Source organism: Psammomys obesus, unplaced genomic scaffold (assembly GCF_907164565.1).
Source record: "Psammomys obesus unplaced genomic scaffold, mPsaObe1.curated_primary_1811, whole genome shotgun sequence".
Taxonomy (NCBI): domain Eukaryota; kingdom Metazoa; phylum Chordata; class Mammalia; order Rodentia; family Muridae; genus Psammomys; species Psammomys obesus.
Window position 1 is genome coordinate 27894905 of NW_026596046.1, and position 21159 is coordinate 27916063.

The following is a 21159-nucleotide window of genomic DNA, read 5'->3' on the forward strand; positions in this document are numbered from 1 at the left end:
CAGGAGTCACTTGCTAGCTTTTTGACCACTTCCCCCTGGTGGGACTGCCTTGCCAGGCCACAGGGGAAGAGGACATGCTCAGCCCTGATGCAACTTGATGAACTGGAGAGGATGGGAAAGGGAGCTCCCCTTTTCTGAGGAAGAGGATGGGGAGGGGGAGGGAGGGTGGAACTGGGAAAGGAGGGGGCATGAGGCTACAACCAGGATGTAAAGTGAATAAAAAATAAACTTTAAAGAAAAGAACAGAAAAGAAAGAAAGCAAGCAAAGATTCTGGCTGGAGAGATGGCTCTGTCATTAAGAGTACTTGCGTTTACAGTTGCCAGCACCCACATGGCAGCTCACATGTCTGTAACTCCATTATCAGGGGATCAGACGCCTTCAGCTTGTGCAGGTACCAGGCATGTACATTGTGTATATCCACACATGCAGAAAAGCACTCAGACACATAAAAATATTATTTAAAGAACATGCCTTTAATCCTAACACCTAGAACAGAGGCAGGCAGATCACTGTGAGTTGGAGGCCAGCCTGCTGTACATACATAGACAGGAATATATATAAAGAATCTATTTCCAGAATAAAATTTTAAAAGAAAGAAAAAAAGAAAGAGGAAAATAAACTAATTCTTTTTAAAATATTGTTAAAAGATGGTTCCTTAGCAGTGTATTTCACCAAGAAACTCGACTGAGCCTACCTTCAAAGGCATACACATCTCGCATCTTAAAAGGCACTTGAATTAGAAATCAAGCATTGTGCATTCCATCTAACATTCACAGATATCCAGAAGGGTAGATTTCTCATAACTGCATTAAAAGCTGAATAATCACAAGAAATCACTGAAAATAACCAGGACGACGCACCTTTATGCATAGGAGTTGATCCGGTATCATCACGCTCATTCAAATTGATTACTCCATCTCCTATAAGTTTCTTAAGCACCTCTAGATCACCCTTAAAGGCAGCCACATGACCCGGAAACGCTAAATCTGAATAAAAAGTCAGCATTTTAGCAAACACACGGATTTATTTTTTTCCCTACCTCAAGCTGTCATTCAATCCAGGTTTCAATATTATCAAGTATGAAGCTACTCAGGTGCATTCAACTGATACACTGACAAATAAAAATAATTACAAAATAAGATATTACCAAATGTGCTACACTATTAAAACAACAAGTTACAAATTATAACTTACTAAAATTTAAAAACAAACAGACTATAAGTGGGAGAAAAGACTATGAATGGGAGAAAAATGTTTGCAATACACATCTGACAGTTTATGTCAAGATTATATTTAAAAAAAAAAAACTTGGTGATTAGAAAAGCCCTATCTTTAAGATGTCAAAAACTAAAAAATGTATTTCATGAAAGAAGGAATGGGTGACCAATCCAGAAGAAGATGCTCAAGGAGAGAGCACACACCCATTAAAATGACTACAATAGAACAGACTGACTATGCCCTGTGTTATAAGGATATAGAGTACTTTGGAAAGCAGTTTGAAAGACATTGGTTTGCTGGGTATGGTAACACATGCCTTTGATCCCAGTACTTGGGAGGCAAAGACAAGTGGATCTCTGAGTTTGAGGACAGCCTGGTCTACAGAATAAGTTCCAGGACAGCCAGGGCTACACAAAGAAACCCTGTTTCAAAAAATCAAAAGAAAAAATAAAAATAAAAATAAAAATAAAGCAGCTCCTTAAAAAATATCTAAAGTTAGACATATACCCATATGTTCCACTCCTAGTACTTACCAAGAGGGACAGAAATGTAGACATAATAGCTACCCTATTCATAAATCCCCAAACTAAAAGCAATAAAATGCCCACCTCAATTCGTCTTAGAATACAACATAGCAATAAAAAGAAATAAACATAGCATGTATGAATTCTCAAAATGACTATATACAAAACTCTAGAAAACCCAAAGCAGATCGGTGATTGCATGGGGACAGAATAAAAGAAGCAGTAAGCTGAAAGGAGTCTCAGAAAACCTAGATATGATAGAAATACCTATATCTTGATTGTTATGATGAAATGATGAATGTGAAAATCGTAACATTTCATACTTGAATGTAATTTTTAATTTAAAATTTACTTAACTTAAAATTAAGTAAATTTTAAAAACTATTGTTTAAGGATATAAAGTACAGAACAATCCACTTCTGAGAGAAAATTATCTGATGAAAATTCATAAATGATTCATACCAAGAATACAGAAAACTCAAATTACTTAGAAAAATAAATGAACTGCACTTTTTAAAAAGGAAAAATATAGGTATATAACATATATGTACATATTCATAGAATATAAAGAACATAGCACCATGTCCCCACAAAAGCAGAACTGTTAACTGCATTTTCACAGAAGGTGGTGAAAACCTTAAGAAGCTTCATCCAATGATCCCAGAATGCAATACAATTTTCACTTTCAATGTGGGCTAATGAGACAAAAACAAGGAAGCAATTTTCTAAAGAAACTCTGATACACATACACAAGAAGGTATGAGCTAAATGCATCAACTTTGTAGTATTTTATTTTACTTTTAATTTCAATTGTTTTAGGTAGGATTATTATTGTTGTTATAAAACACCACGACCAAAACAATTTTGGGAGGAAAGAGTTTAAACAGCTTGTATTTCCAAATCACTGTTCATCATCAAAGGAAGTCAAGAGAGGAATTCAAACACGGCAGGAACCTGGAGACAGAGCTGATGCAGAAGTAATGGAGGGGTGCTGTTTATTGGCTTGCTCCCCATTACTTGCTTTTAGTCTGTTTTCCTATAGAATCCAGGACCACCAGCCCAGGGATGGCCCCACCCACAGTAGACGAGGCCCTCCCTCATCAATCATTAATTTAAAAAATGCCCTACAGGCTTGCCTTCAGCCAGATTTTATGTGGACATTTTCTCAATTTAGATTCCCTCCTCTCTAATGACTCTAGCCTGTGTCAAGTTAACATAAAATTAGCCAGCACAATCCCATACAGTGTTCTTTATACTACTATCTACATACTTTGTCTAAAATGCTTCATAAAAAATAATCTGGATAGAAATATACGATAAATTTCAATCCAGCATTTGCCTTACAAGTTCTTTGTCATTGGATTCCCTTTTATTATTATCATTCTCTGTTAAAATATGTGAGGTTAGGGGAGGAGGATGTCCCCTATCAGTGGACCAAGGGAGAAGGATAGGGCAGGAAGAGGGAGAGAGGGTGGGACTGGGAGGAGATGAGGGAGGGGCCTACAATGGGATACAAAGTGAATAATTGTAACAAATGATAATAATAATAATAATAATAATAATAATAATAATGAAATATAATAAAATATGTGGGGTTAATTACTTACTGTCTTGATCTTCTGGATTGCTTCCTTCATATTCAGCCCCCTGAATAAACCGTATAATGTTCTGCTTCAAGAATCGCTGGGCCAGGTCCAATACATTTTCTCCATTATCATTGAAGGCTTTTAAAGCTTGTGCTCCAGTATGCATCCTACTCAGTAGGTATTTAAAACAATGAAGGTGGCCTTCCATGGCTGCTAAATGAACTGCAGAGAAGACAAAAAGGATAGCTTTACTCCTAAAAATGACAATAAAATACCTCAGAAAGCTGAATGTGGTGGTACATTGACGTAACACGAGGAATTCCTAATGGGAATGGCAAAGGAATGTTAAGTTCCAGGTCATCCTGAGCTACACAGTGAGTTCCAGCTTAGCCTGTCTCAAAAAAACTGAAACTAGCTTTAGGCAGGTATAGTGGTGCACACCTTTAATCCCAGAAATCGAGAGGCAGAGGCGGATGGATCTCTGTGAGTTTGAAGCCAGCCTGGTCTACATAGTGAGGTACAGAGCTCCATAGTAGGAGCTGTCTCAAAAAACACTTAAAAAAAAAAGAAAAGAAATAAATTTGCTTTAAGGAGCAAAGATGAATGATATTTTTATCATTCTTTATTTTGTCCTCTTCTTATAATTCATTATTCTGTATAATAAATACAAAACTTAAAACTCTACACTGACCAGTCATGGAGGCACAGGACCACAATCCCACCATATGAGAGTACAGGTTCAAAGCCAGCATAAGCTCCATAGCCAGACCCTATCTCAAAAGAAAAGACTGCATTCTAAGCACACATTAGCAAATTCACTGTTTCCACACTAACTCCCTGAAAGTAAGACAACAAATTTATTTCTAAAAGCTTTAATGGACCAAAACATATGAACAGGAATGATGTGAACAGACAAAAGAATCCTTGAAAGTTATTAGATCAGATTGAAAGACAGCCAGAACCAGAAACTTTGGGGGATGAGAATAAACAGTTATGAAGCAATGACTCCAAAGACCAGGAAAAAGTCCGATATTTGGGTAATCAGAGATGAAAGAAAATCAAAGTGATGTTCAAGTGGCCATTGCATCCTGGCCTTAAGAGAAGTCCTTAAGTTGAAGGCTACTTTGCTGGCACAAAGCATGCCATGCTGGGTCATCCTGCAGCCCTATGAGAAGATACACCTGAAAATGGCCCTGCTAACTGCTTACTCATCATATATGTTTGAAAATCTCACAGATTTCAACTTAATATAATGTAACAAAACTAACTCTTCCCTTGCATTTTTCACACATTGTCTTCGGTATCTTTACTAATAGGAAGCTCTCTCCTTCCTGTGTTGATTACCTCTGTCCCTCCCCACATCACTACACCAAAAACTCCTAGGTCTCTCTCCAAATACACATAAGACCCAATTCCTTCCCACTCTCCCAGCTTCCTCCATCTACCCCACCATCAACAGTGAAACCCAAATAGTAGAGTAAGTTGCTCCCCTGATCTTCTGCCTTCCTTTCCCTGGGTCTTGGTGATTAAACCCAGGGTTCTGAGTACACCAGGCAAGTGCTCAACTACTGAGCTACCTCTCTCTTCTTCTGCAATTATATTTTGAGATAGGGTCTTGCTAAATTACTCAAGACTGGCCTCAAATTTGCAATCCTCACGCCTTAAACTCTAAAGTAGCTGAGGTTACAAGAGTCTGCCACCACATCTGGATTCTCTCTGTTTCTCACCTTGCTGTGCCCACATCCTCACTTCAGCAGATTACAACTTATCCTCTAAGGCAATGGTTCTTAACTTTCCTGATGTTGCAACCCCTTAATACAGCTCCTCATGTTGTGGTGACCCCCAACCACAAAATTATTTTGTTGCTACTTCATAACTATAATCTTGCTACTGTTATGAATTATAATGTAAATATGTTTGGAGATAGAGGTGTGAAAGGGGCCATGACCCACAGGGTGAGAACCATTACCTATGGCATAAGTCTGCTCAGGTCACCCCATGTTCAGATCCTTTCAGTTGTTCTTGGTGCCTCTGCAACCTCATCATGTTACTCGAGCCCTCACTTTTGTTCCAGTCACACTGATTTGCTGTTATGCAAACCACTAGGCCTCCAGAGGAGCAACACATGCCTCATCACCTCTTCCTGTAATATTCTTCCTCAGACTAGCCACAGACTCAGCTCCTTTTGTCTCCGCTAACAGTCACTTCCCCAGTGAAGGCTCTGCTGACCAAAAGGCATTGTTTTAAATTTTATTCCTCTACTACTCTCTACTCCCCTTTGCTATATTTACCCAAACATGTATTGCTATATAATGTTCTATATTTGTATCATTCATTTTGATGACTAACTTTCCCTCACCACTACATAAAATACTTTGTATTTCCTGCTGAATTACCTCTAACACATACATACATGAGTGGTACTCAATAAATACATACCAAATTAATTTTCTGAGCGGGCAACTGTCTCTCAAAGTATACACTCATGATATGTGATGTGTCTCTCTGAGCATATTTCTTTCTTCTAACTTTCATGCATAAGTCATTATTAAAAGATCTTTATAAACTCCAAATATGTTTTATAAAAAGTTTTTAGTCACTCAGGATTTTTTTTGAGACGGGGTTTCTCTGTGTAGCTTTGGCTGTCCTGGACTCACTTTGTAGACCAGGCTAGCCTTGAACTCACAGCAACCTGCCTGCCTCTGCCTTTCAAGTGCTGGGATTAAAGGTGTGCACCACCACACCAGCTTTTTTTTTTTTTTTTTAAGATTTCTGTTTATTTTATGTATGAGTGTTCTATCTGCACATACGCCTGCATGCCAGAAAAGGGCATCACATTCCAGTAATAGATGGTTGTGAGCCACCATGTGGTTGCTAGGAATTGAACTCAGGACCTCTAGAGGAGTAAACAGTGCTCTTATCCATGGAGCCAATCTGATCTTTTTAATGAGAAAACAAAAAGCCAAAAGAAAATGATCAGACATACTTGAAATTATGATTCCTACCTTGCATTACATATAACAAAGATCAGTTCTCAGTAGGTTGGAGATATGAACATAAATGTAAAAAATAAACTTTAAAAGATAAAGAAATGACTCTATGACCACAGAATAGGGTGAACATTTTTTAATCAAATACAAAAAGTACTAACACAAAGAGAACATATTATTAAATTGGACTACATTGAAAGTAAATTTCCAGCAGCTGGGGAGGCAGACATAAGCAGATCTCTGTGAGTTCAAGGCAAACCTGGTCTACAAAGCAAGTCCAGGACAGCCAAGGCTACACAGAGAAACCTTGTCTCGAGCAACCAAAACAACAAGACAACAAAACAAAAAGAAAGCAAACTTCTGTTCATAAAGCATGTCTCAAAAGAGAAACAAATCAGTCCATAGAATGGAAAAGGCACGTGCAATGTATATAGCTGATAAAAGGTTTCCATCTAGGCTCTATAAAGAACCTTACAACTCCAGAAGAAGAAAAAGAAGCAGAAGAACAAGACGCAGAAGAAGATAGAAAGGATGTCTGAACTGGTGCTTCACAACAGAAAATAATCAAGAAGCCATTAAACATAAAGATACTAGGACAAAGAGGAGGACATTGCAGCCAGTCCTGAAGATACCTGATAAGCTAGGGTCAGATGGAAGGGGAGGAAGTCCTCCCGTATCAGTGGACTTGGAGAGGGGCAGTGAGGAGATAAGGGAGGCACGGTGGGATTGGGAGGGAATGAGGGAGGGGGCTACAGCTGGGATACAAAGTAAATAAACTATAATTAATATAAAAAATAAAAATTTAAAAAGATATAAAATGATGTGCCCTGTCGGCAGTCATGAGTAAAAATACAAATTCAAACAAGCAAGAAATCCAATAACTCAAAACAGCTACTAAAATTAAAACAATTGGTTAATAGCCAGTGTTAATAAAGTGAGAGCTATGGGGCTGGAGAGATGGCTCAGAGCTTAAGAGCTCTGACTGCTCTTCCAGAGGTCCTGAGTTTAATTCCTAGCAACCGCATGGTGCTCATAACCACCTACAGTGAGATCCGGTGCCCTCTTCAGGCCTGTAGGCATACATGCAGGCCGAGTACTGTAAAAGTAATGAATAAATCTTTTAAGAAATAAAAGTTAGAGCTACTAAAATGTTTTCTTCCATATTGCCATATTACCTTCTTTGATTACTTCTTTAGTTAGCATTGAAATAATGTATTTCACGGTGCCATTTACATTATTATAAACTTCTGATAGTCACTTTCCATTTCCCTTTCCTGGTGTCCCAGTCCCTCACTAGTCGTTCTTCCTTCTGACTTCATGTCTTTATACATGCTTATAAAACCTTAATTACAGTTGTTTAAAATTATATTGATATATTTCTGTATTTTTAAGATTTAAAAAAGTATTTGTATGTGTGCATGTCTCTGTGTACATATGTCCAGTTGGAGTTAAGGACAACTGTGAGCTGTCCAACATGGGAGGTGGGACCTAAACTCAGGTCCTCTGCAAAAGTAGTAAGTGCAGTTAGCTGCTGAGCTATGTGTCCAGCCCATCTATATGTTTTCTATATTGTCTTTACATATTTAACTCTATATCTAAATCTAAACACTTAAATCTAAATTCCGCTTGTGAGAAAAATTCCCTTTAGAGCCTAAGTTGGCCTTGACCTCACTATTCAGCCCATAGTGGTTTCCAACTTTTGATCCTTCTCTACCTTTCAAGTGCTGGAACTGGAGGCACACACCACCACAGCTGGAGGCACGTGAAACTCTTAAATGCCTCTATGGGTTATAACTGGTACACCTACTTTGGAAAACAAATACAAGACAGGCCCTCAGAATACTAATACACTATTTTATTCCATACAGTTTAAAAGTAGGGGGGGCTGATTTATAAGCCAGAAGTCAGAGATTAATTGTGGAACGTAACAGATAACTGGAAAGGAGATGTGAGAAAAGTTTCTGGGTACAAAGTAATAAACATTAGTTTATCTTAATGGTTACACGGATGCCTTCACGTATGAAAATTCAATGGCATATGCCTAGAACTGGGAACTTTTTATATTCAGATTATAGTTTAAAATTTTGTTTAGGGGATTGGAATGTAACTCAGGAATAGAGACAACATGCTAGCGAGGCTCTGAACTCAATCCCAAGCAACATAAAAACAGAGGGTAAGGGAGGGGGAAGAGAGAGAGACAGACAGAGGACTGAGACAGACAAAAACAGAAAGAGAAAGAGGGAGAGAGAAACAGAGAGATTGAGATTTAATTGAACAAAAGAGTAAGTTTAAAAAGGATGAGAGCAAAGTAAAATTACTTTCATATATTTAAAAAATGTATTCATACCAACCAACAAATCTTCACAAAAGAATGCTTCAGAAGGAAAGCCAGCTATCCCAGCTGGTAGTGTAAAGGTACAGAAGACAGAGCAGAGAGGGAGGGAGACTACAGCATCCAGCATACCAAGGTAAACCAGAATCCACAGGGATATAGAGATATTCTAAACAGCAAAGCAATTGACTCACACTCATTCATATTATCTGCCTAAATTTTCCCTTCATAGGTGTACTTAAGATCCCTTTAATATATAATTCAAGGATCTTTTTTTAAATCATGTGTGCGTGTATATAACTGTGCATATGTGTGTGTGTATGTGTGTATATGTATGTTTGTGTGAGTGTGTGTGTGTGTGTGTGTGTGTGTGTGTATGAGCACAGGTACGTACATGTGACCTCACAGAGTCCAGACAGGGTATCTGAAACCCTCCTCTGTATCAGATCCCCTGGAGCTGGAGAGGAAGGCAGTTGTGAACCACCTCATATGGGTGCTGAGAATTAAACTAAGATCCTCTGGAAGAGCAGAGCACCAAACAATTTTAATCCCTGAACCAGCTCTTCAGCCTTCAAGAATCCAGTCTCACTGTGATCTGTCTTCTGAATTTCAATAGCACTTCATAAAGAAGGTAGGGTGTTTAGAATCTATGTCTCAACTAGCCATTTATTCTAAATTAAACCTAAACTGCAATAACAAACCAGCTCGTGTGTGTGTGTGTGTGTGTGTGTGTGTGTGTGTGTGTGTGTCACAGTAAACAGTTGTCTGTGTGGCACAGAGATAGGAATTAAAAAAAAAAAAAGACACTAACCCTGAGGATATAGCCCAGTGCCCAGGCACCTGCTAAACTGTGTAAGTCCTCAGCTGGATCCCTCAAGAGCAGTGAGGAAGGAGGAAGAAGAAAGGCAGAAGAAAAGGAAGAACCAGGAACCAGTTTCTCTACTGCTAAGAGAGACAGCTCTAGAAAAAAAACATGAACGGTATATAGCACAAGTGTAATAGTAAACAGTTTATATCAGCCTATCCGCTAGTTTAGGTCTGTGAGGAAATTACATTAAATTTCTTAACCTTAAGTATTTTTATCAATGACAATCAAACCTTTGCCTTAGTTCAATACCTGGAAGGTTTCCATTGTAGTCTACGTCTTCTATGCAACATCCCCATTTGACAAGAAGTTGCAAACAGCCAAGCCGCCCATGAAAAGCTGCATAATGTACTGGTTTCCATTCTCTCTTGTCAGTCACACTGGGATCCTAGAGGTAAAATTCACTCAGTTTCAAAATGAACTCAGTTTCTTGCCATTTGTAAGGAAAATAGTAAATCTAGACTCTAATTCTGCATTTGAAAACTAGAAGCCATTCTTAAAATTATACAGCAGTTAATATAATAAAAATTTACTGTATTCACTTATCTGAACACACAAACAATGAAGTTTTCAGTGAATTATTATAAAAGTCTTCTAAAAAGAAAACTACTGTCACACCTTTGATCCCAGCACTTAGGAGACAGAGGCAAGTGGCTCTCTGTGAGTTCAAGGCCTGCCTGTCTACAAAGAGAGTTCCAGGCCAGCCAGGACAACACAGAGAAATCTTGTCTCAAAAAATGAATAAACAAAGGTTTTTTGGATTGGTTTGGTTTAGATTTTTTTTTTTTTTTTTTTTTTTTTTTTGAGTCCTGGCTGTCCTGGACTTGCTTTGTAGACCAGGTTGGCCTCAAACTCACAGATCCTTCTGCCTCTGCCTGGAAGTGCTAGGATTTAAAAGGCATGGCCACCACACCTGGTTACAAAACCGTGTTTTTGAAAAAAACTTAAATAACTGTTTCATAGTCTTGCCCTATAAAATGAAAACGATAGGGAGAGGTTTAAATAATGCCTTATCATTAAGAACATAAAAGATTAACCAAAAAGCCAGCACAGTGGTGCACGCCTATAATCCCAGCATTCTGGGAGGCAGAGGCAGGCAGATCTCTGCGAGTTCAAGGCCAGTCTGGTCTACAAAGTGAGTTCAAATAGCTAAGGCTACACAGAAAAACCCTGTCTCGAAAAACAAAACAAAACAAAAAATATTCAATGTTTTTACTTCTTAGAAAACTCTTGCCATTATGACTTCCATATTGGTAGTGTGTTTTGCCCCGTAACCCCCACCTCTCGTGTGTATGAGTGGTTGGAGGGCAGGATTGAGATGAGGTCTCACATTGTAGCTTCAGGCTTGTAATCCTCAAGCAAGTCTCAACTTCTCAAAGGCTAAGACTAGAGGACTGAGCCATCATGCCTCTAAAAAGTTATACAACCAATGAGTACTATCAAAAGTAAGTATTAGGGAACCAGAGAGGTGGCTCAGCAGTGAAGCGTACAGAGGACCTGTGTTTGATTCTAAGCACCCACTTCAGATGTCTAACATTAGCTTGCAACTATTCTAGGGAAAATCCGAGGCCTCTGGCCTCTGCAGGTACCTGTATTCATATGCACATGCCCGCACACACACATACACAGTTTATAAATATTTTTAATAAATAAATAAGCATCAAAATAAATAAATTAAATCCTGGAGAAATAAAGGACTTCCCAAACTGGTATATAAAATAAAGGGGTTTTTAAAGCATTATGCAGATACATACAAACTCATAAAAACATAATTACCTGGTAAATGTTTGTTTAAAAGCTTCAGAGTCTTCCCAATTAAGCTCTGAACCAGCATCCAAACACAGAAACATTCTGTATTATTGTTCATTTTGGGGAGAGGCAAGGGGATATTTGTCTCAATTGCTGCATCCATGTTTGAAGATGGGAAAACTACAGGAAAAAAATCACTTCCCCAAAGTCATAGCAAGGACTTTAAAAGTCAGGAAGCAATAACCAAACTACCAAATACTAGTCTTTCCACATGATCACACACTACCACTAATTAGGAGGAGTCCCTCACCACTCCACTTCGCAGCATTATTTGTAAAGTAAAAGAGTGTCCATGACTGGCAGCAAGGTGTATCGGCGTGCATCCGCGATCATCTTGAGCTGCTAGGTTGGCTCCATTGATTACAAGAGCCTAGAAATAGAGAAGTGGGCAAAGTGTGAATGACTACAAATGTTAAACTATGAATGCAGACACAGAATAAATACAAGCAATTAATTTATAAAGTGATTATTACATATGACCTACAGGCAAACTATGATACATTCCTTAGGTAACCCTATAAAGAGTCTGAAGTCTTCTTTAACACTGCCTGAGGGACCTTAGTTACTAGCTCTCAGTTCCTGGTCAATGTTCTAAGGGTTTCATCCAAATCTGCAAATGAGCCAATTTCCATATAGGTCATGGACTGTAGGATTTCTTCCTATATATATATCAGACAAAGAATTTCACAAATCTATCAGTCCCAATCGAGACCTGGCAATAAAGTTTCTGGATATCAACAAATGCATTCTAAAGTTTATAGAAAACCAAAAGACCTAGAATCACCAAGAGAATATTAAAGTTTGAAGATTGACACCACCCAACTTCAAGACTCATTTCAAAAACCAAGACAAAGAAATACTGGCCAAAGAACAAAGAGATAGTGCAACAAAACTGAACAGAACACCTAGAAATACATCCACATAAACACCGTCAAATAAGCTGAAAAAGGAGACAAGATTGTCTTTTCAATATAAAGGTGCTAAAACAACTGGAAATTCACATGTAAATTCTAAGCACGGACCTTACAGACTTTGAAAAAATTTAACTTGGCCAGGTATGATAGCAAATGACTTTAATCCCAGCACTCCTAGCACTTAGGAGGCAGAAGTAGTAAGATCTCTGAGTTTGGCGCTAGCCTGGTCTAGTGAGTTCTAGTACAACCAGATCTATATAAAAAGACCCTGTCTCAAAAAAAAAAAAAAAAAGAAAGAAAAGAAAAGAAAGAAAGAAAAAGAAAAAAGGAAGGAAGGAAGGAACGAACGAACGAACTTAAGATGGATCACAAATACAAAATACAAAACAATACCCTACAGGAAAATGATAGCTCAGTTAGGGCTGAGCTATAGTTTTTTGTATACATTACCAAATGTACAATCTTTGAAAGAAAGAATCGATAAACTAGTGAAAGACCCCAGCCTCACCCTAAGTTAAACATAGCTAACGCCATTTTGTGGGACACCACTGTTTTGTAAAACTCTGAAGGCCAGATGAGAAACTAGAAAATTACTGAAAAATCCTAGCTGTGTCACCCACTTGGGATATCTGTGGTCAGGCTGCCCCAGTCATACTAAAAACAGTTTGTGTTAATCACTCTCATAGTTATCTGTGAGACTGTTTCAGCTAAGATAGGGAAAAACAAAATAACAGGTGGCGGGCCACGTCAAGGGGTCATCCTACCCCCCTTGACCACCCAGTTCCTGGAATCTTGGTGCCCCTGCCAAACTTTGACGCAAATTGTGGTCTCGTGTAAACGTACCAATCAGCCCCCTGTAACCATGCCTCTCGCTTCTGTACCAGTGCTTCTGCTCTAAAACCCTATAAAAACCCCAGTTTTTCCCCAAGGAGGCGCGCAAGGTTCCTCCCGAGTGACCTTGCTGCCCCGAGTACTCGTGTATCAAAATAAAAGCCTCTTGCTGTTTGCATCCGAAAGGCCTCGTTGTTCCTTGGGAGGGGGTCTCTCTCAGACAGAAGATACCCTCTGGGGATCTTTCACTAGGCTTCACTGAAATTAAACACCACTACTCTAAGGAGACACTAGAGAGAGAAGAAAAAAGACAGTTCACACACAGAGAAAATATTTGTTAAAGAGATATCTGATAAAGGACTGTTACCCAAGACACAAAACCAACTCTTAAACAGTAAGAAAAAAAATCAATTTTAACATTGGTCAGGGCTGTGGATGTAGCTCAGTGGTAAATTTCTTAACTTGCAACAGACCCTGCGATCAGTCTTCAGTACTACCAAAGAATGTTCAGAGCAGATACTGACCAAAGGAGATAAGCATATAAAAGCCTCTCCATATCAAAGGCCACCAGAGAAATGCAAATTTAACCATCAGAAAATATCACTCTCTTCTTATTAGAATGGCCAAAATACAGAACACTGACAATACAAATGCCAGCAAAGATGAGAACCCACAGGTTGGGTACTTTGAAGACAGAAAGGCAGCTTCTTATAAAGCAAAGCATAATTGTACCATATACAACAATCATGCATTCCTTGCTATTTAAATAAATACCTACTAAGACTGAAACTTATGTTCACTAAAAATCTAAAAATGAATGTTTACAAGCTTTATTTATAGTCAGGTTTGGAAACTAAGAGAACACTGAGTGGGCAATGGTAGTAGCAAACATTCAGACAATAAAATACTGAACACTAAAAGAAACTAGTGATCATCAGGTATGTGGGTGACTCTAATACCATCATTTGGAGGCTAAGGCAGGAGGATCATAAGTTCAAGCCCAGCCTGTGCTATACAGTAAGACATTACCACTAAAAAACAAATCAAGCACTGTATCATAATAAATTTGTTCAAATGCGCGGCATGTAAAATATCAAGAGCAAACCCCATTGTAAACTATGGCTGTCAGGTGACATCCATTGCTGTACCTCCAGAGAGTCGCTGGCTGGGAAATCAATTTAACAATGCAAAATCTGTGTATCTTTTGCCCAATTTTGCTGAACCTACTATAGCTCTAAAAAGTAAAATCTATTTTAACAAATGAACCTTTAGAACTTTTTTTTCTTTTGGTGCTCAGGACTGGATCAGAGTCGTGACTATGCTGCCCTTGCACTGTATCATGTAGCTACATCCCAATTCCTCCTTAGCCAATAATTTTCTCACTCAAAATTTCCTTGTTTTAACCAGCCTTTTTTTTTTTTTTTACCCGTACCTTCGCAAAGGATTGCTCAGTCATAATTCCTACCAAAGACTTTAAAAAGAATAATTCTCATGACCTTATCTGACCTAACCAGCCAATAACAATCATAAATAATATACTGTGAGTACTTACTGTTTTAAAAGGCATACACTAATAATAATAACTAATGATTAATAATAATAATAAACTTACCAACCTAAGGAATCAGGGCATTTGAAGGTATAGATAATCAACTACACTAAGAAGACCTTGATAAGAAGCAACCATGTAGCACAGTACCAAAATAAGCAACATAAAAATTCTAAGAAGGAAGAGATCACTGTGGGGTAGAAAATGAGAATCAAGGCACAGGGAGTGACTGGAGCTAATGCTTATCAGGAGGAATGCACTGGGTAAAGCTTCACTTGACCTAGTTTCTACTAGAGTTACTATTAGAGTTTCTCTTTGCTCTCATTGCCTACCTCCTCAAGGTAACACCCATCACTTTGAGAGCTTGTATTAGCCCAACACAAACATCTGCACCACAGCAGCAAGCTACAAAGAAGATATTCTGGGCATCACTATGACATCACTCAAAACAACCCAACGACTTCAGAGATTAAAGAATCCCGTTACATGACATTTATGTGCATAGCTGGTATCAGTCAATCTTTCTTTATAGCATATAACTGCAAGTGTTGGATCAAAAAGAATAATGGCAATATCCCAACAGAACTACAGTGAAGTAACTGAACTTACTGAATTAAAAATGAAAAAAAAAAAAAAAAAAACCCAATAACCAAGATCATTACCTGCATACAGGCATCCTGACCCCGGATTGCAGCTATGTGAGCTGCTGTCCATCCTCTTGTAGTTCCCTGTGTGGTATCAGCACCATGCCAGAGTAGCCAGTGAAGGCACTATAAAAATAATAGCATTAATGAGTGATAAGCCAGATGGTTTTAGTATAAATGTACTCTGTTATCATGAGATTCCTAGTGTAGCATGAGAAACAACATAGACGAATGTAAGCCCAGTGTAAGAAAATCAAAAGCAAAAATACAGTGGCATAGCAACCAACATTTGGCTCTACTGTTGGGTAAATAAAAAAAAGTAATAGAAGTATAGCAAACTGGAAAGCACATTTCTTTTCTACCAGGTACACTTGATACTAGGTTACAGACATTTCTTGCTGTGACAGAAATAAATGCTAGTCCAATAAATATACCACTTGGCTAATACTGCTCATGCCAAACAAAACCAATCTGTGAGCCAAATTTCCTCAAGAGCTGCCAATTTGCAATTAATATTATTATTTTTTCTTTTTTTTCTAGAGCTAGAAAGATAGCTCAGCAGTTAAGAGTACTTGCTGCCCTTCCTAAAGACAGGAGTTCAGTTCCCAGGACCACTGTTAAGTAGCTTACAACCACCTCTAACTCTGGCTCCAGGAGAATCCAACACCCTCTTCTGGCCTGGGTCAGCCCCTGCATGCAGTTTCCTATGCTCTGTAGTTTGAGCATATAGTGAACACACATACTGAGACCAACCATGTTTTTAAAAAGTTAAAAATTAACAGGGCTTCAGAAATTGTTGGAAGAGGAACTGGGCAGGACTTTCATATAATCAATAATAAAATTAACAATGCTGTCAAAATTGACCTTTTCAAGTCTGGAAACTGGCCAAAGATATATATATCAAAATATAAGGCATGTATTTAAGAAAATCTATGGAATCTTAGGCTGGGGAATGTAATATAGTTCAGTTGGTAGAGTTGCCTAGCATACTCAGAGTCCACAGTTAGATCCCCAGGACTACATACAACAGATGGGTGCACACCTATAATACTAGCATCTAGAAGGTGGAGGAAAGAAGATTGCAGGTTTAAGGATTTCTGCTACACAGAAATTCAAGTCAGCCTGAGCTATGATACAACCTATCTCTTTAAAAAATAAAAATAATAATAATAATCTTTTAAAGGAGCTACTACTCAGATGGCGCAGCAGTAAGAACAGTGGCTGTCCTTTTTTTTTTCTTTTTTATGATTTTATTTATTTTTATTTTTAAATTTATTTTTAATTTATATCATAGCCTGATCATAGCCTGATCATAGCCCCCACCCTCCTCTCCTCTCAGTCCCTCCCTCCCACCCTTTTAACCCTATCTCCCCTCCCCTTGCCTTCAGAAAAGGGGAGCTCACCCTCCTCCAAACCACCCCAGCACACCAAGCTGCATCAAAGCTGAGCTCCCCCTCATCCACTAAGACCAGGCCAGGCAGCCTGGCCAGGGAAAAGTATCAAAAGCAGGCAACAGAGTCCATGTCACAGACAGCACCTGCTCAACTTACTAGAGAACCCACATGAAGATCAAAATGCCCACTAGTTACATATGGGGAGGGGGCCTAGGTCGAGTTCTTGCATGCTCTCTGATTGGTTATTCCGTCTCTGTAAGCTGCCATGGGTCTAGTTTAGTCGACTATGTTGGTCTTTTTGCAGCATTCTTGTCCCCTCCAGGTTTAACCTTCTCTCCGGCTCTTCCTTAAGACTCCCGAGCTCCACCTAATGCTTGGCTGTGAGTCTTAGCAGTGGCTGTTCTTTCAGAAGACCTGAATTCAGTTCTCAGCGCACATGCCAAGTGCCTCACAACTACCTAGAATTCTAGCTCCAGGAGATCTGACAACCTCTTCTGGTCTCCTCAGACATCTTCATGCATGTGCACATTATCACAGACAGACATACCCATAAATAAAAACAATTTTTTAAGGAGATAAAAAAATTTACTGTATCTCAGTTAAAAAAAAAAAAAGGGGGGGGTGGGAATCGGGCTTCCATTTTAGCCTGGGGCTATAGCTACCCCAACCCCTAGCTTCACAGTATTGTTCTACTTGGTAATATAGCTCAATTTTCCTAACAGAGAAACCTTTTTTTTTAAAGTGAACAACAACAACAAAACTACTCGGCCCAGGTATACTACAGAGGAAAATTTCAACCCCAGTAGCTAACAACCAGGAGAAAGCAAACATCAGAAACAGTGTGAAGTCACGTCTTTAATGCCACTACTCAGGAGACAGAGGCAAGTAGATCTCTAAGTCTGAGGCCAACTTGATCTCAGAAGTTCCAGGCAAGCCAGAGAGCTGCACAGTGAGACTGTCTAAAATATTAGTAAATAAAATAATCTTTTAAAACTCTAAAGATGAGGGCTGGAGAGATGGCTCAGAGATTTTAAGAGCAATGGATGTTCTTCCAAAGGTCCTGAGTTTAATTCCCAGGCTCCTAACCATCTATAGTGAGATATGGTACCCTCTCTTCTGACATGCAAGCACACATGCTGGCAGAATACTGTATACATAATAAATAAATAAATCTTCAAAATTTTTAAAGATGATTACATGAAAGTAATCAATAAGCATAAATGGGTACCAGGAAACAGAAAAATATTGCAAGGTATCCTATTTGGATATGTCAAAATAAAATCAGTATCTTTTTCTTTTCTTTCTAAAATCAGCTAACAAGCAGAAAGGAAGGACATAAAAATCCCACTTTTGATGAACTATCTATAACTCAAACACAAAACTGATGGAAGAATCTGCCAGAATACAGATTCTGATGTAGAAGGGAACACAGACCACCACCTACCTACCTACACTTACAAGCTCACAGATAATAATCAAGTACATTTCTCGTTTGTGACAGGGATCCACTGACACACCACAGTGAAAATTCCTGATCACTTCAATTGGGGCACATACTGACAGGGAGATTATTTTATCCAGATTTGTTTGCATAAAGCAGAGTAGTTGAAAACAACAACAACAAAAACATAAAAACAGTTAAGTTCACAGAAAAAAAAAGTCTTTGTGTATGTGTTAGGGAGAGAGAAGTCAGTTTTGTAATCAGACCTACTACAGTCCATAGGCAAATAAAAGATAATATCAAATGCAAGCATACAACTTTGAAACATGAGAAATTCCTGTTTCCCTTGTATATATCCCAAGAATAAGACCTGAATAAAATATTCACCAAGTAAGTTTGTACAAACTAAAACCTGGGAACCAACTAAGTACTATGGAAAATGAATACATTGTATTATTCTAAAAATAACTATCACCATAAGACTGAAACAAATAGAGTAGATATATGAAACCATATGGCTTAAAATAAAAAGCATATTATTGAATAAATAAGTAGAGGAATGACACACACAGAATGTGGTATCTATACAGTATCAGTCAAAAGAATTACATAACAACAACAACAACAAAAGAATTACATAATATGCAGTAACTGCTGAAAACATAAATAAATCTGATAAAAGCCAAACCTGGGTAATATTTAACTTTCTGGAGAGGAATGACACCTAAAAAGTGTTCTTTGGGACCTTAAAGTTTATGCAAAACATGAGGGTGAGTTCATTATGTTATCCTGTCCAAGTTAGCCTCTCTGCTTGTCTTTAGAACCTAGTCACCATATTATAAAGATGCACAAACTAGCCCCAACAGAGAGAACACGCCAAAACACCTATTTGGAAATAAAGTAAAGTGCTGTCTATATCCATCATCAGTCACTGGACATCTGAGTAAATGAGGCTTCAGGAGACTGTTCAGTACTGCTCAGTACTGGAGACTGAACCTAGGGTCTCATGTAGGGTGGGCAAGTAGTCTACCACTGATCTATATCCCTGGCTGCAGCCTTCCAATCTTCTGACTAAAACCCTAGACATTAAAGAGCAAAAACAAGCTGTCACTGCAATTCAACTTCTTAGTTCACTAAAGAGCATTAAAAATGGTTACTCTGTAACACTAAATTTGGGGATAATTTGTTAAGAAGCCCTACTAAAGGGCTGGAGAGATGGCTCAGTGGTTAAGAGCACTGTCTGCTCTTCCAGAGGTCCTGAGTTCAATTCCCAGCAACCACATGGTGGCTCACAATCATATATACTGGAATCTTCTGGTATGCAGGGGTACATGGGGACAGAGCACTCACATACATAAAGTAAATAAATTCATCTTAAAAAACAGAAGCCTTATAGAGCACTCAAATAACAGACAGAATTCAAAAGAAGATTATTTAGGTGCCAAGCATGAAGTCTTATAGCTGTACTCTAAATTTATAAAACTATCATTGTCAATTTATTTTCATTTAATATAGTAATAGATTATTACCTCCAAACTTCCAGAATGTGCTGCCCAATGTAAAGGAGTAAACTGATGGAGAACATCTACTTCATTAAGGTTGGCTCCACGTTCCACTAAGTCTGCAAGCTGCTTGACATCTCCAACCCGCACCACATCATGTATGCTACCAAAATGCACCTTCTTCCTGGAACCTATCGAAAAATCAAATTTCTTCAAATGTATTACAGAATTGTGAATAAGGACTAGAGCAATGAACCAGAGAAAGCACATCACTCTAGCTTTCTGAATAATTTACTATAAAATTTAGACAGCTCTGAAGTAAATTAGTCTAAAACAAGGAACAAAAAGCACAAATAGCCTTGTTAACAGAAAAATGTTTATGTGTATATGTGTTGAGAATACATAAGATAGACAGTTCAGTGACTAGAGAAAGATAATAGATAATATGAGCATATAACCTTAAAACATGAGATATTCCAGGTACCCTGATACATGTCCCCAAGAATAAGAAGTACTATATATATATATAATATTCATTAAATGTTTATATAAACTAAAAATTGAAAACAACTAAGTATATCCTAATCAGACTTTAGGTTCTAGTTCTAAGATACATAGCATTAACATTAACCTACCATTCTCCCAACAAAGGAACTAAATATATAAAAAATTAACAATTGCTAGCCATGGATGTGCATGCCTTTAACCCCAATACTTGGGAGACAGAAGCAAGCAAAATTCTGTAAGTTTGAGGCCAGCTTGATCTATACAGTGAGTTCCAAACCAGCCAAGGCTACAAAGTAAGACTGTACCACTAGAGAGAGAGAGAGAGAGAGAGGTGGCTCAGTAGTTAAGAGCACTGGATGCTCTTCCAGAGGACTCAGGTTCAGTTCCCATGCACCTTCATGGGGGCTCACAGCCATCTGTAATTACAGTTCCAGGGGATCCTTCTGGCCTCCATGGGCAGCAGGTGTAGAAAGTGGTTCACTGACATACATGTATGGAAAGCACTCACATACATAAAATAAGGAAATGTAAGAAGGAAGGAAGGAAGGAAGGAAGGAAGGAAGGAAGGAAGGAAGGAAGGAAGGAAGGGAGGGAGGGAGGGAGGGAGGGAGGGAGGGAGGAAGAAATAGATTCTCTCTTTGGTCCTATCAGACAATTAAAGCCTCAGGTCAAACATCCTAAATCTAGAGAGACAGCATATACAGAGAAATATAATTGAGTTCAGCTTACAAATACTGCTAGAAGTCATAACCTGCTAGAAGCACTTGAATGACAATTCTGATTATTTGCTCTGGCTATGTCATAGTTAGGATTCCTATTAGTGATAAAACACTATAAGCAAAAGCAACTTGGGGAGGAAAGGTTTTATTTCAGCTTACATGTCCCAACCACAATCCACCATGAAGGCAAGTCCCTCTCAGACAAAAAGGAACTCAAACTGCAATGAATTTGTACCTAAACAATGACACAATATAAGCAAAGATGAGTTGGAAAAGAGTGAGTGCATGGTCCTGGCTATGGGTACCATGGCACACAACTGAGGTTGAGAAGCC

The 21159-nt window shown here is 38.4% G+C and overlaps 1 protein-coding gene across 4 annotated transcripts in view; it reads right to left on the reverse strand.

Moving 5' to 3' along the window:
* The window catches only part of Ankrd42 (ankyrin repeat domain 42), a 50006-nt gene that overhangs the window by 23617 nt on the left and 5230 nt on the right, over nucleotides 1–21159 (reverse strand). For all 4 annotated transcript variants that reach the window (XM_055623395.1, XM_055623393.1, XM_055623394.1 and 1 more), the window contains exons 2-7: nucleotides 19628–19791; nucleotides 15282–15389; nucleotides 11576–11695; nucleotides 9769–9904; nucleotides 3351–3551; nucleotides 862–987 (exon numbers count right to left, since the gene is read on the reverse strand). In XM_055623395.1, the coding sequence (XP_055479370.1) occupies nucleotides 862–987; nucleotides 3351–3551; nucleotides 9769–9904; nucleotides 11576–11695; nucleotides 15282–15389; nucleotides 19628–19791 (855 nt within the window). The remainder of the gene's footprint in view (nucleotides 1–861; nucleotides 988–3350; nucleotides 3552–9768; nucleotides 9905–11575; nucleotides 11696–15281; nucleotides 15390–19627; nucleotides 19792–21159) is intronic.